The 15639-nt window shown below is 40.8% G+C and overlaps 1 protein-coding gene across 1 annotated transcript in view; it reads right to left on the reverse strand.

Annotated features, from left to right (window-relative positions):
- The window catches only part of pde3b (phosphodiesterase 3B), a 39321-nt gene that overhangs the window by 9128 nt on the left and 14554 nt on the right, over positions 1–15639 (reverse strand). The window contains exons 2-6 of the mRNA XM_034559225.1: positions 2812–2862; positions 1898–2146; positions 1333–1478; positions 389–489; positions 67–298 (exon numbers count right to left, since the gene is read on the reverse strand). Of these exons, the coding sequence (XP_034415116.1) occupies positions 67–298; positions 389–489; positions 1333–1478; positions 1898–2146; positions 2812–2862 (779 nt within the window). The remainder of the gene's footprint in view (positions 1–66; positions 299–388; positions 490–1332; positions 1479–1897; positions 2147–2811; positions 2863–15639) is intronic.

Raw genomic sequence — 15639 nt, forward strand, 5'->3', positions numbered from 1 at the left:
AATTGCCCTTTTAACCACAAACATAAAATACACAATGACATGCCGCTTCAGTACTGCAGGTCTCACCTGGTGCACAGAGAGAAGGGGGAGCTACGGAGGGCATGCTGGAAATCAGGTGAGCTGAGGTTGAATCCTAAGGGCTTGTGCAGGTTCAAACTGACACTCGGCTTTGTGAGGAAGTCAGCCGTGTCTGGGAACTCCACAGGCGATCGAGTGATGAGGGACGACAAAGAACCTGAGCCTGCTGCGAGAAGACTGTGGCTTGGTGAGGTGACTGGGCTCAGGCTCGGAGATGCACCTGGAGAGTTCAGAGGGATGAGATTCAGTCCAAACATGAGCAATTAATCCACGTGTAGTGACTCTGAGAAGTTTTGTGGTTAAGTCTCACCTGCTCTCCTGGACCCGGCATGGTAGGTGAGGGTAACAGAGGAAGACCTCTGCTTGGGAATGGTGAGAAGGTTTGGATTGGGCCCATTAGACAGGCCTGAGCTGGAGCACAATACACACATATTCAACTCTGGCTTGAAGAAAAGAAGACTCTAAGCATAAGTTTAGCAAAGATAAAGAATAAGATAAGGAATATCTCAATGTTTTTGTTTTGATCATCTTAAAAGCAAAGAAGCTCTTTGGCCAACAACATAGCTAGTCTCTACTGCCATCCTGTGGAGACATGTAGACACTGTAGACACCCCACTGTTGACAGCAAGTGTATTGTTTGAGTACATTTAACACTATGTAATAAATCTGTTGACAGTCACTAAAGGAGCTTGACTTTCTCTCAATGCATGTGAACAGTAGGTACCACTATTGTCCACTGTTTTTCGTTCACGGTTGAAACTATGAAAGTTAATTCCTCACCAATCGACTGTGATGATAAAGGAGTTACTGCACTATGGACAAGTGCAACTATAACAGAGTGGCATGTTTTCAAAAGATTAGAATGGCTTTCCTTTTTGTGATAATCAATTGTGTGAAATATATGAAATGCAACCAATGTTATGCTCTGCTAATAATAGTAACACCTCAGCATTGGTGTCTAACTGTCTGGCTTCGCTACTCAAAATCAAACGTGATCTACGTTTCTCACCTGGTCCTCACTATAGAAGTACAACACCTTATTTTTTTAGAATCAATAGGATTTCTTGCTTATTTAAAACTCCCTGAGACCTATTCATAAAAAATGTTCAGGCTGACCATGAATGAAAAATGACCCTTGATTTCACTGTGCAGGACAGTCACATTAACTTTGGTTCAGGTTAAACTATAGCACAGGTGACGTGTGCGAGCAATTCTGACTACAGTGTGTGTTTCTAAGCGTGTTTTGGTTGGTACCTGGTCAAGTTGAGTTCAGGGTGCGGTCTCTTGCCATTGTTGCGTTCCCAGCGTAAAGAGGCGGAGTCGAGAGAAGAGAGGGCTGAAGAGGAGGTGGAGCTCCGCCTGGGCTGAGGAGTGGGGAGGCTGTTTCTGCTGCTCAAACCCTGATGGGGAAAGGAAGTGTCCAGTATAGACAAATGTTTTCACACAAACTGAAGATGCTGGTCATGTTACATAAACAACAACCCCCCATTCAGACTGACAACAGCACAATGTCTAAAACCCTAACGCCAGCATGGAGCCACAATGCAATGTGACGTCATCGAGCAACACAACATCTGGCTAATCGAGTATGTGAATGGTGTAACTCCGTTATCTACCTTGTGACAATCAAGGATACTGTCACTCTGATCACAGCTGTAAAATCCTTTCTCACAATAGATACTGCTGTTTCTGAAGGAGCTGTTCCTAAGTTTGGACACTGTGACTCCTTCAGTACTTGGACCTTTTGACTGGAATAGCCTATTACTCATCTCTTTATTTAAATATACTAGGTTGGTGAAGTTGTAGTGCTTTTACCCACCTTAAAGGTTTTCCTATCACTCCTCTCTACAGAGTCCTCCACCTCATCGCAGGGGTAGAAACCTGGGAAGGGGGTGAAGGGGTTGACCCTGGGGCGGCATGAGCCCGAAAATGTCCCCATGAGGCTTGAGATGCTGCGCAGAGTTGAGATGGTGGATGGCGGCAGAGAGGAATCCATCAGCAGGTCCGAAACCAGGTTCCTGGCCTCGTTGATGACTGAAAGATCCACGCCGTTGCCGCTAACTGCACCCTGCCATATGCACGCATACATCACACAGATTAGGGAGCAGGGCAGCAAATGACCTGTCAGAGGGCAACTTTGATCCAGCACGCTCTAAAGAAGTCTTATACCAAAAGTTGGCTCATGGCTTGTGTCTCTTGCTGGAGTGCACCATAATATTGACAACAGACAGCGTGACAATCTACTGATTCACGCCACTAACTTAAAAAGACATTTGGGCTAACAACAGTAATACAAATACACTGTATCTAGAGCCCATATGAAAAGTGTAGTGCTATTCTAGTATCTAAAAAGGGAAATCTCATACATTGTAGGAGCACTGTAGCACAAACAGGTGTGATATGTGCATTATTCAGGGCACGTTTCATATGGGAGCGTATCCTGGCTGGCTTGGCTCTGCCTAACAGGACTAAATAATGATTTTTAGTCTGTGGGAGCTAAATTCTCTGTTGGATTACGCAAATAGTTCAAACAAGACAAAGAATGTCTGAGGAAGATAAAAATGTGGCATTCCAAGGTCATTGTATGCTAGCTTTTGCTCAATGTGTATTTTGCCTAACCACAAAATGTCAGCAAAAAAAGCTGACCCCTCTCTCTGTATTATCTGTGTGCTACTTGGATGAGCCACGCACAGGTACCTTGAAGTTAAAAACGTAAATAAACGCAGTACTGACCTGATACTGTGGTTTGTACCAGTGCTTCAGATCCCAGTCCCACAAGATCATCTGAAAGACACATAAACTGCACATTATGTTTGTGCATAACAGAGAATATGAAACGTAGTTACATCGAAAGAGTACAGGCTCTGACCTCCGCTCCACTTTAGAGCACACTGTCTTATGCCTGGCGGGTCAGGGTTAGGGCATTTCCTGCGCCACACGATGCACTCTCTACTACAGGTATGCTAATGCACAATGCCTGAGCCACAGCACACTGAGGCTTTTCACTGAAAGCAAAAGAAGAAAAGCAAACCACTAAAACCACCACGGTGCGTCTACAATGGAGCCATGAGATGTTATCTGGCTCAAACTACGTCAATCGGCAGCATTTCTACGCTATCTGTTGGTAACCAAACAGGAGCTCTCACACATGCACGTTACAGTGGTGTACAGTCGAAGTTGCAGCAGGTTGTGTAACACTAAGTTGCAGGGCCTGAAATAATCTAACCCTCTGGCTCAAACAGAAATACAGAAATGATTAGTTGTGATAGCACTAACTAGGTTTGTTACACAGTCCAATTATACTTGTACATATTCATTGATCTTCCTAACATGTGCGTTTCATTTTGTCAGCTATGCACATTAAAGCACTGACATCTATTACTTTTGGCAGCATAGCAATTGAAAACATAATGCCTTCTGTTTTTAGTGAATCTGTCGCTTAATGTGGTGGCAAAAGGGCACAAAGTGTTTGTCTACTTTCGTGTTTTAATGAGTGTATGGCAGTTTGCTAGATTGAATCCAGGCAGTATACATTTCTTTCTCACCCCAGACCACAAGGGGGAGAGACACAGACCATTAAGCCTCACAAATACTACCTCAACCACACATGTAAACACACACCCTCACATGGCCTTCCTTTAAACATCATCATATAGTCAGGAATAATCAAAGCACATCAATAACATTTAAAAAAATGTTCACACTGGATTACTTATTCAGTCACATTCATTCAGCAATGCCAAGAACTTCAATAAGATATTTAGTCAAATAAATTCACGGAGATTTATTTTTAGAAGTAAATTTTCTAAATATACATATGCTCGACTTCAAAGCCAGATTTGTAGGAATGTTTATTCAGACATGATTTACTGTTCTGCTTGTGAATGTAAGCTATAACTACGGATAATAAACAGATCAGTGGCTCCATCCCATCTCATCCAATCAGTAACTGTTTCCTTGATCAAAGTGGGATGTTGGGTGTTTGTCATCAGCATCTGTACAATGCTTCCAAACATTTAATATGGCAAATAAGCACTGCCATGGCAACCTGACATAGAGGCCAGCAAACAATGCTCCATACACCATGGCAACGGGATGGCGGGAGACGGCCGGAGGACAGAGTTGTTGGCCTTCAGCTTGTTTACGGAGAGACGCAGAGGGGCTGAAATGGAGCGGGAGATGGGTAAATGCTCGAGGAGAGGATGCCATTAAGTGGAGAGTTAAAGACATACAACTATAGGCAAAGATTTAAGAAAGGAACTAAGGACCAATTAAATACGACATACGCTTGGCCTTCATTTTCCTCAACCTAAAGATAATGTTTAGTTCCCTTTTCGACTGTACCTCTCGAGGACACACGCAGCACACCGTGAACCACTCCGGTCTTCAGTGTGTTACACAATATAGCATTTGTATACAATCTGTCCTCACCTTCATACAGTATGCCTCTGCATAGTCTGTGCACCGTGCACGTGAATCTCTTCACCGCCTCACACAGAGCACAGAAACAGGAAAAGCTGGCTGAATGGGCGCTCCACCACCAGGCAACAGCGTATGTACAATGAGGAAGATTGAAATCTTTCAATGAACAGGAGATATTTTCTTTCGCGGTGTTTTGAAAACATGACATGAGGGCAGACGCAGAGACACACAACAGCTGACACTTGAGCCACCTGCACACACACACACGAAATAATGGCACTTTGAGTATTTCCATGTTGTACTACTTTTACGATCACTTTTCCACTAAATTTAAAAAAGGATGTATTATAATGTGTACTTGTATCCACAAATGAATCAAAAGAAATATAGATATAAAATATAAAATATAATGCACAACTACTCATCAGTATATAACGTAGATAAATCTCCATTACAATGCATTTAAATGTTTTGTTTTTTAGTAATAATCACACTGAGAAAGGAAGAAATAATAGAAATAACATTCATTCATGCTATATTCCAAAACTGATATCTAACATAAGGAATGTACATAATCTGATTTTGTGCGGACATTTGTGCAATTGATCATTATACCTCAATATCATAACTTCATATTTACACTGGGAATATGGGGGCATGCGTGCAACAACCTCAGACTGCCTACCTTTGAAATGTTTCCTCTAATAATCATAAGCTTTTCATTTGGGGCTGGCTTTTAAGCACACATGCACATAAAGTGCTTGTTAGACTCGTACAATTGCCCATATTCATTGTATGTGCCTTTCTGCGCAACTCTGTGTCCACACCTCCAATTGCATGAATATTATTTATGGTGCAAGTTAAATAAACAGAGAGATGCACGAGGGATTCACTGATCCGGCTTTTTCAGTCCCGACACCTTCAAATTGAACATGAATTACCGTTCATTTTTTAATGCAGAAACAAATCGGTCAACATTTAAACAGAGATTAGAATACCAGTGTAAAATGTATAGTATAGCCGATAGCCAATCCAGCTGTTTAAGTCCAACATCTGTATCGGCACATCCCTAAGACGTCGAGAAACCAGACCATAACACACACAATCAAAGACGCACTCGAACGCACAGTGAAAAAGATATACTCGGCAAAATAACACTACACGCACACACACACGGTTATTTAACACAAGTCGTAAATATTTCCTAGCAGGAGTAAACCTGTGCAAGCTAGCAGACGGCCAGTTGTTACACCTGCGTGTCATATTAGCTGGGCTCTGTGGTGCGAGAGGTGCTAGAACTGATGAAAACACGCTAATAAGAGTGTGGGGGACAGAGAAAAGGTATCAATGAGGCAGGCCGGCATTTGTCTGGAGAGAAGCAGGGCACTGCTGACGTCAGCCTGCAGCGACACACACACACGCACACACACACACACACACACCGTCAGCAGCCCTCTCTGCACATGCACATGTCGCTAATGAGGACCGGGCTCTCGTTGTCAAGACACGCACGGGGGAAAAAGATGATAGAGAGAGAGAGGAAAAGAGAGCACAGGCTGGCTTGATTCTCTTAAGCCTGATCAGGAAAGAGAGTTAACCAGATGAGAGGACTGCAGAGCGTGTGTGTGTGTGTGTGTGTGTGTGTGTGCGTGTGTTATTGATTAGACATAGCTTGAACTGCTGGGATATGTCTGGGCCTGTGTGCCAAAGCTCTGGCAGGTAAGCTGACAGTCGGCCAGCAGCGGAGGCGACTGAAGGAGACTCAGACTGGGATTAAAGAAACAGTCTCTGAACTTTTGACCCAGACTGGCTCGCTACTACGATGTTTCCTACACAACTAAAATGAGCCGTATAAGAAAATACAATATAGGTCGACTATAAAATATACTACAGGTCTACAAAGTTGCTGTTGAGTTAAATATTAACAGAACATTACATTCAACAGCCTCATTTAAAACCATCAGAGGTTGAACAACTCTTTTCTATAAACAGTTCCTTCCTGGGTGGCACACAGTGGAATTTATTGCTGGCAATAACATTTTCACTATAAATATATCAAATAATGTTTGGTAACAATGATATATAATGACTATTTTGTTCATAATCCCGTTAATCAAGATAAACACAAATGGTCACGAAAAAAAGAAAACGAGTGCAACAGTAAACTTACATAGCCCCATAGCAAAGACGAGGAAGTAAACAAAAGAAGGTTTAAACTTAAATCATATGGAAGTGGTTAAGATATCGTTGACAAAGACACTGCAAAATATGAACGTTGGAACGAGGACAGGAAGCATGCCCACTGGTGGATGGAGTTCTTGTTGGCTTACAAACACAAGCGTTGGCCCAAAACCTCTGTGTCCAACATGCTAATTGTTGAGTTAGTGGACATTACCCTTCATAAAATACATTTAGAGCCATACATTTTGGCATGAGCAAATGGCACATAGAAAAAATTATTACAGGACCCAGTACAAACACCCATGAAGTTGTTTCTGTGCGGCTCATCAATTCAAAAACCATGTTGACCATGCCAGCATTTATATTCTACATAGTTATATATTCTAGACTAGAAGACACAATTGGATAACATGTTTGTAGGATTTCAAAAGAAAAATGTGTCTTGAATGTTGAAAACAATGTAAGAAATTTAACAATTGAAGGTTTTCTAATATATCCATCTTAAATAATTGAAAATATTTATATTTGTTCAAATCTTGCAGCCTTAAGGACAGATTTCTGGTAACTTTTGTTTTACAAAATATATCAGATAACTACTTAAAAGTTCATAGTCTCACGATAGCAACATTGCTTTAGGACATGCTGATATATTTAATAATTGATTTATCATTGTATTATTGGCTGTATGTGTGAGAAAATAAATCAACCACTATCTCAAAATACCATATCTTTACTCTTTTATTTTTATTTAAAAATAAATCAACCACTATCTCAAAATACCATATCTTTACTCTTGTATTTTTATTTAGAGCGCAATCTGTCACCCTTTGCTGAATGGTACAAAGAAGGTACAGAATCAGATGTTGGTAGATGACAAAGGTATCAAGTAACAAAGCAGTTGCCAGTGGAAGGTTTGAATCGATGAAGGACTTCCTCCCAGTCGAACCAGCCAGACAATCTACAGGGCCAAAGACTTGTAAAAATCTTTTTGCATCTGTGCTGCTTGGCTCGCCACCAGCCCACAGGTCAACAGGGCCAACGGGAAAACCCTTGGTACTCCAGATGGCTAGTCCGCCTATGGCCGTCACCAGTGTTGTCAGGGCAACCTGGCAGGACCATGGAAAATTCTTTGACTAGGGAAAAGAGCTTGTGCAAAATGTCATCCCTCTCTTTCACACTCCTCTACCACTTCACTGGACTGGTGTTGTTCAGCGTCTGCCCTGCAAAAGCCAGCGTCCATTGGTGTCATTTCTAGTATTAAGACCTTAAGATCTGTTTCTGGCATGAACAAAGTTCACCACATCATACATAGTTTTCCTCTTACCTGTAGAGCTATTTATCAATCTCAATTGCTTTGTTGTGAGTTGCCTATCTTTGGAGATATCAGCCGTAGAGATGTCTGCCTTCTCTTGAATATAATGGGACCATATGGCACTCTCCAGAACTCATGACTTTTTTACTCAAGATAATCCACACACCTTGTTGTGAGCAGTTTCATGGAGGAAATGTAGTTCTGGAAAGAAACATTGCAGTTCAATTTTCATGGGGCTTTGAGCTCAACAGGCCGAGTCCTATTTTATTCGAGCGAAGACACACATCTATACAGCTGAAAAATCTAAAATTAGGCTACTCACTACAAAACAATCTATATTGATAAATAGCACAACAGGTAAGAGGAAAAATATGATTTTTGTAAAATTATTTTGGGGTGGACTGTCCCTCAAACGGTCTCGTTAGTCTTGTTGTAAAAATAGCTCTTTGACATTTAATGTCACAACAGACAGAAATGAACAGAAAAGAACAGCTTAAACAAACTACTACTTCAATAGTTTTCATTATTATTGCAATGCACTGTACATAAAAATAAAAATAAACATTTAATCGGCTTTAATTAGAGTGTTAAAGTTTTTAAATTTCATCTCTCAAACCTTGGGGGTGGAGCAACAGAAAGTACACCGCAAAGCACTTCATATCACAGAGTAGCATTCTTTAAAATGTTCACAGTGCAAAGCTTTCTGGGTACTTATTGAAGCCAGAGTGTGCTCAATGTGGAGAGACACGGGCTAATGAAGAGTATGAAATAGACTTTGGAACAAATGTCCCGTCACTCTGCATTTACAATATTTCAGGGACTCACCTGCCTCGGTTGTCTAGGTCCTCTGCTCTGGCCGACAATTATTTCGGGCATGTCACCACGAAATGTCCAGTGGATCAGAGGGAGATATACTGTATGCTGTCGGGTAGTATTAAAGAAGCCGATTTACAGTGTGATACTGTATCACAATCAGTGTCTGGATGGCATTAGGTTACTTGACACCATGTTCCCAAGTGCTACAGGAGGATAACAAGGTAACAGCACTGAATAAAGGGAACACAGCTGCAGCACACAAGGGGGTGTCACCATCTTGTTGCTCCAGGTATTTTTTTGTAAAGTTGACATTTTAGAGGCTCCCATCTGAAAAGAGTATTGAAACGGGAACAATTACAATGAAAGATGAGCTTAATATGTGATATTTTGCTGAAGTTAGTTCCATTACTGGTCTGCTTTTAACATAAATGTTGATGAACTCATTTGTTTCCTCCTCACATCCCAGCACCATGTCACAATATAGGAGGATGGTATTCTTATCACCAATCTGTGGAACAAACAACTAATGTGAGATTGACATCTTGTGATATAGTAAGTTTTGAAAACTGTACACCTACAAGCCTCCATCCACGAAGTAGAAACACCCACCTCGAGGTCAAAAGCCTGACCTTCGTACATAGTGGAACAACCTTTCTAAACCTCCCTAGCCTTACTCTCTCCAGACAGCCATGGTTGGCGTTAATCAAGAGTTACAGATACAAAACTTGAGTATATGCAAGTTTGTACATAATTCTGTTTTGTGTGGCACATTTTTAACTCTGATGTATTACCCCACTCAAGATATTACCAGTATGTATTACCATTGCATTCCAAGAAGTATTTTATGAACTGTTGACATTTTAGTGGAAGACATTCTTTGTAAAAGGGGTTTTCTTTGCTGTAATGTAGCTCTCAGAGGACGACGCCTAAACTAATAGCATCTGGAGTTATAATATGTAACTAACGTCCCTTGAGTTCTTTATTCATTTCTCAATGTGATGTTTTCCAATTTAACTAAAAAAAAGGCAAAGTATAATGAGATATTCTGTGAGAAATGGAGTCTCTCTCACTCACACACACACACACACACACACACATTCTTTTGAAGCAGGGAAGATAGCAGTTGCAGTCTGCTTCCTGGCTGTCGTGAATATGTCAGCCAGCTGTGTCCCCAGAAAAAAAAAAGCAAATGGACCAGAACGACGAGGATGACAGAAAAAGTGAGTGGAAGAATTGAAACTGTGCACCATGAGCCATTTGGAAAGTAGCAGGAAAAAGGCTTTGTGCTGGACCAATTTATATGGCGGCCTTTTCCAATACTGTAATTTCGTCAAGACCACGAGATCGGACAATTCAAAAGGAACATGGAACTGACGTGGTTTTATCAGACATAAGTGTGGTCCTCGTGGTTGGTGTCCATCGTGGTGGAGATCCATTCAGAATGAAAAAAGGCTGCCACCGCTGTACTGGAGTTGCAGAAGCAAAAGCATGGGTGTAGGATGAGTTGAGGAGGCTACGGAGAGAAACACTTGGAGGATCAGGAAGGGAAGGCCAGACTAGACATCCCTCAGGCCGCTCTGAGGCTGCAGGTGTGTCCTCGTTTCAAGCCTCGGGAGATATTACTTCACTTTAGATTACTCCAGAAAGAGATGCAAGAAGGACAAGAATAAAGATAGATGACTGGATCGGTAAGAACTATTTGTTCATTGATTTGCATCAATGTGAACTTTACACCCAATCGAGGGAGATAGTGTATTTACTGTAAGTCCTCAGGAAGGTGTTACACTGGCAGTGTGTCAGAGCTAAAGAATATCTGCAATTCCCCAAATATTTCGTCACTGTGACGCACAAGAAATGAGCCGTGTATCCTTATCTATCCGTGTTGCTTAACCTACTGTGTTCACTTGCGGTGCATTGTATTGCAGAAAAGGCTTTAAAAGAACGTCATGTGGAACAAGCAACAAGATTGAGCAATGAGATTGTCAGCACCTCCCGTGGTAGCTGTTGAAAAGGAAATAATTATTATAGGAAAAATCAATAAACTGCCACAACGAAAGTCATGTGCAAGATGGTTATTAATGCAGATGATGACTAAAAGGAATCTTGAGCTCATCCTGGACGGACCTGGAAGTCTGTCAGCAAAGCGCTCTTATTACCAATGAGTGTAGATGCACATCAGGAGAAGAATGACTTTTCTCTACCTGTGCATCTATATATCACAGTCCTTCAAATAATTACCGCCTCATACATGTTGAGCAGTGGGAGGAAAACCAAAGAGGTCACGATGGAGCCATTGCGAAGGAAATGGGGCAGCAGCTTCTTGGTGCCATGCTTCATGTTGAGGAGAAGCCAAAAAATGGCATCGAAAATGTCAAACAAGTGAAAATAGATTTCAGTAAGAGTATCCATTTTAAGAGTTAAAAACAGCACACATATATATATTGTTATATAATGCTACTTTAGCTTAGCTTTTTCCAGGAATTGAAATTTAAGATGTGCTCGTTTTTATAATGTAAAGATGCATTTTCAATTTCTAAAAGAAAATGTATAATATGAGAAAATGTGTATTTTGCATTGGTAAATTATCAAATTTTTTTCAATTCTTAAGATTCTATTTAGTTATTGACTGAAATAATGTTAAATCTTCAGAAGATTTTCATTATAAGTAATTCTGTTTATTTCCATACATTGTTTTAAAGAAAAATAGATGATTGTACAAAATGACAATAATGGAATTATACAGCAATATAGAAGTAATAATATTGCCGTTTTCCCCTTTTCAGTGCATTGTTAAATAAATGTTAGTTATTGTGATACTGATTGATCATATGAGCCATCTAACAAAAAACAGAGGGACTCGTCGTTATTACACCTTTGAGTAATAATTGGTGTTGGGATGTAACAACACATTTGTAGCTTAACAAGAGACACATATCTCAGCATTGACTCACACAGACGCAGTGTGAGTCAATGCAAATGCCACAATCTGAGTAAGGTCAACCCTCGTACATCAATGAGGAACTTTTTCCCACAATAGTATGTAATGTTCATAAGGACCATAACTTTTTGATTGTACTCAACACCCAAACTCAGTAGGCAGCTACCGATGCTGACAAAATACAGCCTGCACACCACTTGTTTTAAGGACCTACGAAACCATACAAAAAAACAGATGAAATTATATTTGAATCTGACTGACAACATGCATCTTTCCCTTTATAATCAAATGTCACTGTGTGCTATCTAATAAATTATAAATGACAGAAAGTTAAAAAGAAAATCTAACTAATCTAATCTAACTGATAGAAAATAGGCTGTTTGAAACGGTGTTCCTTACATTCACAGCTACTCTGCGGATCAGATATAATGCAGGAATAGGTCTCCACACTGGAAACAAATATTTAAAATATGTATTATATAAACAGAGCTTGTTAAAAGAGATATACCCAATAAATTAAACTGTGTAATTCAAGTTGGTGACGGCAAACAAACGGGCCTCAAATCAAGTCAAGTGAGAAACTTTTAGGATGACAATTTTACACAACAAAACATACTCCACAATAAGGGATTTAATCCATGCATGACTTTGGCCTCACATTTACTGGAAACCATTCAGTAAATCATGCCCCTATAAATAGTTGCAGGCAGTCTGCACGGCAGGCTATGTATGCAGGTTACATTTTAGTGGAACTTATTTTTTCTGTTGACCTGGAACGTAGCAATTCATCGCTATCACAAGAGATTGGCAAGAATACAGGCATGTATGACCTTTGGAGAGTGGTGGCAGAGAGCCCAAGTGTACATACTCTGAATAGTTCTTCACAAAGTCCTTTCTGCTGACATTGATTTGCAGGTTCATAAATATCCCGGGTTCACCCAGTGTGAACACAAGTAATTATTAAAAAGGACCATTGACCTCATGACGCACAGAGAGTACAGTCAGAGCCTAACGAAGGCTACATATGTCATCGAAGAGCATTTAATGAGGTGTTTATTAAGGGACAATAAGTAACCACATCTGACTCCCCTCTCCGTTTGGTTTATCACCTCTCTCTCTCTCTCTCTCTCTCTCTCACAGCATTTGGTTTGCAGCAAGCTGTTTGTAATTAGTCTCTTCAGAGATATGCGAGAGGACCGAGGTGATCTCAGTGCCAATGCTTTTGGTTGAAACTGTGCCCGGGCAGCCCCGGACCAGACGGCTTTACTGTTCCAGACACGCTGCACACATGGAGCCGTTATATACATTTGTGGTCACATGGCTTTTTGTTCCTTACATTTTATCTACGTTTGTTTACAATCGTACTCAATGAGTTTGAGTCCTGGCAGGCGCATCGGATCGACTCACCAAGCTCCTGAACCTTATCGCGCTGTGTGAGAAACTCCAGCCTCCTCATTGAGAGCGCTCTGGGCTCTGGCGCAGTCCGGTGAAAGCGTAGACCCTGGCTCCGATTCTTCAACGATGCAATATGTTATATAGCTGCACACTACACTGGGTGGATTAAAATTGTGCCACTGTGGTAACTTTCCTGAGTTGTACATTTTCTTCTCCTTATATAATGACGTCCTGTCTGGTGTTTTGGCATCTGATAGGCCTTCAGTATGTTTCCATGGATCAGATCTGCAGTAATTGAATGCCGTTTAACATTATGTATGCTAACTGGTTATGGCAGCTGCACCACATGTGTGTTTGTACCGAGCCTTCATTTAAAAAGACAGCTAGGGACATTTTGAACAGGCTGTTCGTTTATGTATAATTCAGCGCTGAAGCGATTAGTGGATTAACAGAAACAATTTTCAAAATTGATTGAGTGATTAAGTCATTTATCAAGCAAAAATGCTGCACACACTGAGGTTCCAACTTCTCAAATGTGAGAATAAGCTACACTTTCCAGTTTGTTTGTATCAATGTAATATTTTGCTTTGTTTTTATGAGTAATTTGTTGTAATTGTTGTAAAACAAATAGTCCATAATCTCAGCATATTCTAGCTTTGACTGTGTCTCCCTATCAAAGTGCAAACATGTCATGTATGTCCTTCACACACAACCTTTTGTGACCACTGTGGAGCCCAAGACCAAGCTATAGTTTGGAGGTTGGGAGACCCGAGTACAACAGGAAGGTTATACCTGATATGGACATGAGGGCTCGATGAGGGAGGCTCGAAGCCTTGTAAGGGAACATCTGGTTTTATCATGGAATCAGTGCAAGCTCCTCTCATAAACACAACCTAACGCCTGAGCCCTGGAGCTCTGGCCAATAACAAGCATGTGAACACAAACGCCATCCATCAGAGCCGAGCAGTGGGAGGAGGAGTTCACAGGGAAGTAGAGAGACAGACACAAAGAGCAGTGAGAAGATACGGAAATTGTGTGTTAAGTAAATCATTTACAATCAAGTGATCAACGCTGGCCCTTCTTATTTCTACTTTACGTATCAAATTCACAAAGCTGCCTTTAAAGCTTACATTTGTACACGTGTCAAGTTAAAGGTCAAAATCAATATGGAACTGGCCGCTCTTGAGCGCCTTAACATCTGTCTACTTGTCGTTAAAGTAATTTGAGATTGCACTCAAATGACTTATGGTTATACATTATGAGGGTAATTTAACCAAATTCAATACACTCTTCTTGGCAAATTCATAGTGAGAGTCTGTTTGTGTGCTCCATCGAAGGGCATGTGGCAGCCTGTCCCTTCCTGCCCTCCTGATGGTGGAGTGAAGGCCTGAGTTGGATCATAGCGGTAAAGGTCAGCATCACACGGGGCTCCTTCATGTACTTTTCAAAATGCCTCACAGCCACAAAGGATTTTTGTATGGCGATTATAGCTGGATATTATTTTTACAAGGTGTGATAGTCTAGAGAAACTTTGCTGAGTGATATAAGATCATAAAAGAAGTGGCTGTAAATCATTACGCTCATACCCACAAGTCCAGAGAGAATTATTACAATGCTCTGTAGGTCTATGGAGCCTTTTAGCCTCTTTTAGGTCAACATTTTGGTTTCACGTTTGAGTATTTACTGTATGGTTGTGTACGTCAACCATCATCTCCAGCTGCAGCAGGAAGCTGTCTTCAGTCAAAAAGCCACACGTCTAACAGCAAACAAAACTGGTGAAGAAAGTGAAACATGGAGCAACCTAAAGTTGGAGGAGAACAAACCAGAGATAAAAGCACTCAGAAACATGACCTTAATGAGATAATAATTTTGCTCTATGTCTGCTGAATGTGTAAGTAGGCAACCATTTGCTAACATTAAGGCTATATTTAAGGTCAACATTAATATGTCAAAGTTGTGTCTTTGGAAGCTGGTTTTGGATTTATGCAAGAATGCAGCTTTAGGGTCGTTTCAAATGGCATTTTCTTTTTACTTTTGGTACATACTGCAACTGCCCTTACAAAGTACGCACTGTTGCATGCAGTATGCATTCAATTGGAACATACTACTTCCTCACAACCTTGCACCTAGAACTTTGACCTTCTTGCTCATATATCAGCTGTGCAGAGGATTGTGGGTCAAAATAGCCAGAAAAGCATGCAAAAAGCAACCGGATGTATGAGGACATCCTGGTATTTTTGGCATACTGCATTTGACATTCTATGTTCTAGGACATACTAAATATTTTTCCAGCACACTAAATCATATGGTAGTATGGGTATTGGAAAGGACAGTTCTCATAGATCTCCATTTAAATCCTTTCAATATATTTTTGCTAAAATGTCAAAGACCGTACTCCACTTCTGTCATTCCATTCGACGCAGATGTTTCAGGCAAAACGCCCTTCTTCAGTGTTAGGCAATCACCCACAAGAGTGCAACAATCCACTTCCCTTGGT

This window comes from Cyclopterus lumpus, chromosome 3 (genome assembly GCF_009769545.1).
Source record: "Cyclopterus lumpus isolate fCycLum1 chromosome 3, fCycLum1.pri, whole genome shotgun sequence".
Classification (NCBI taxonomy): domain Eukaryota; kingdom Metazoa; phylum Chordata; class Actinopteri; order Perciformes; family Cyclopteridae; genus Cyclopterus; species Cyclopterus lumpus.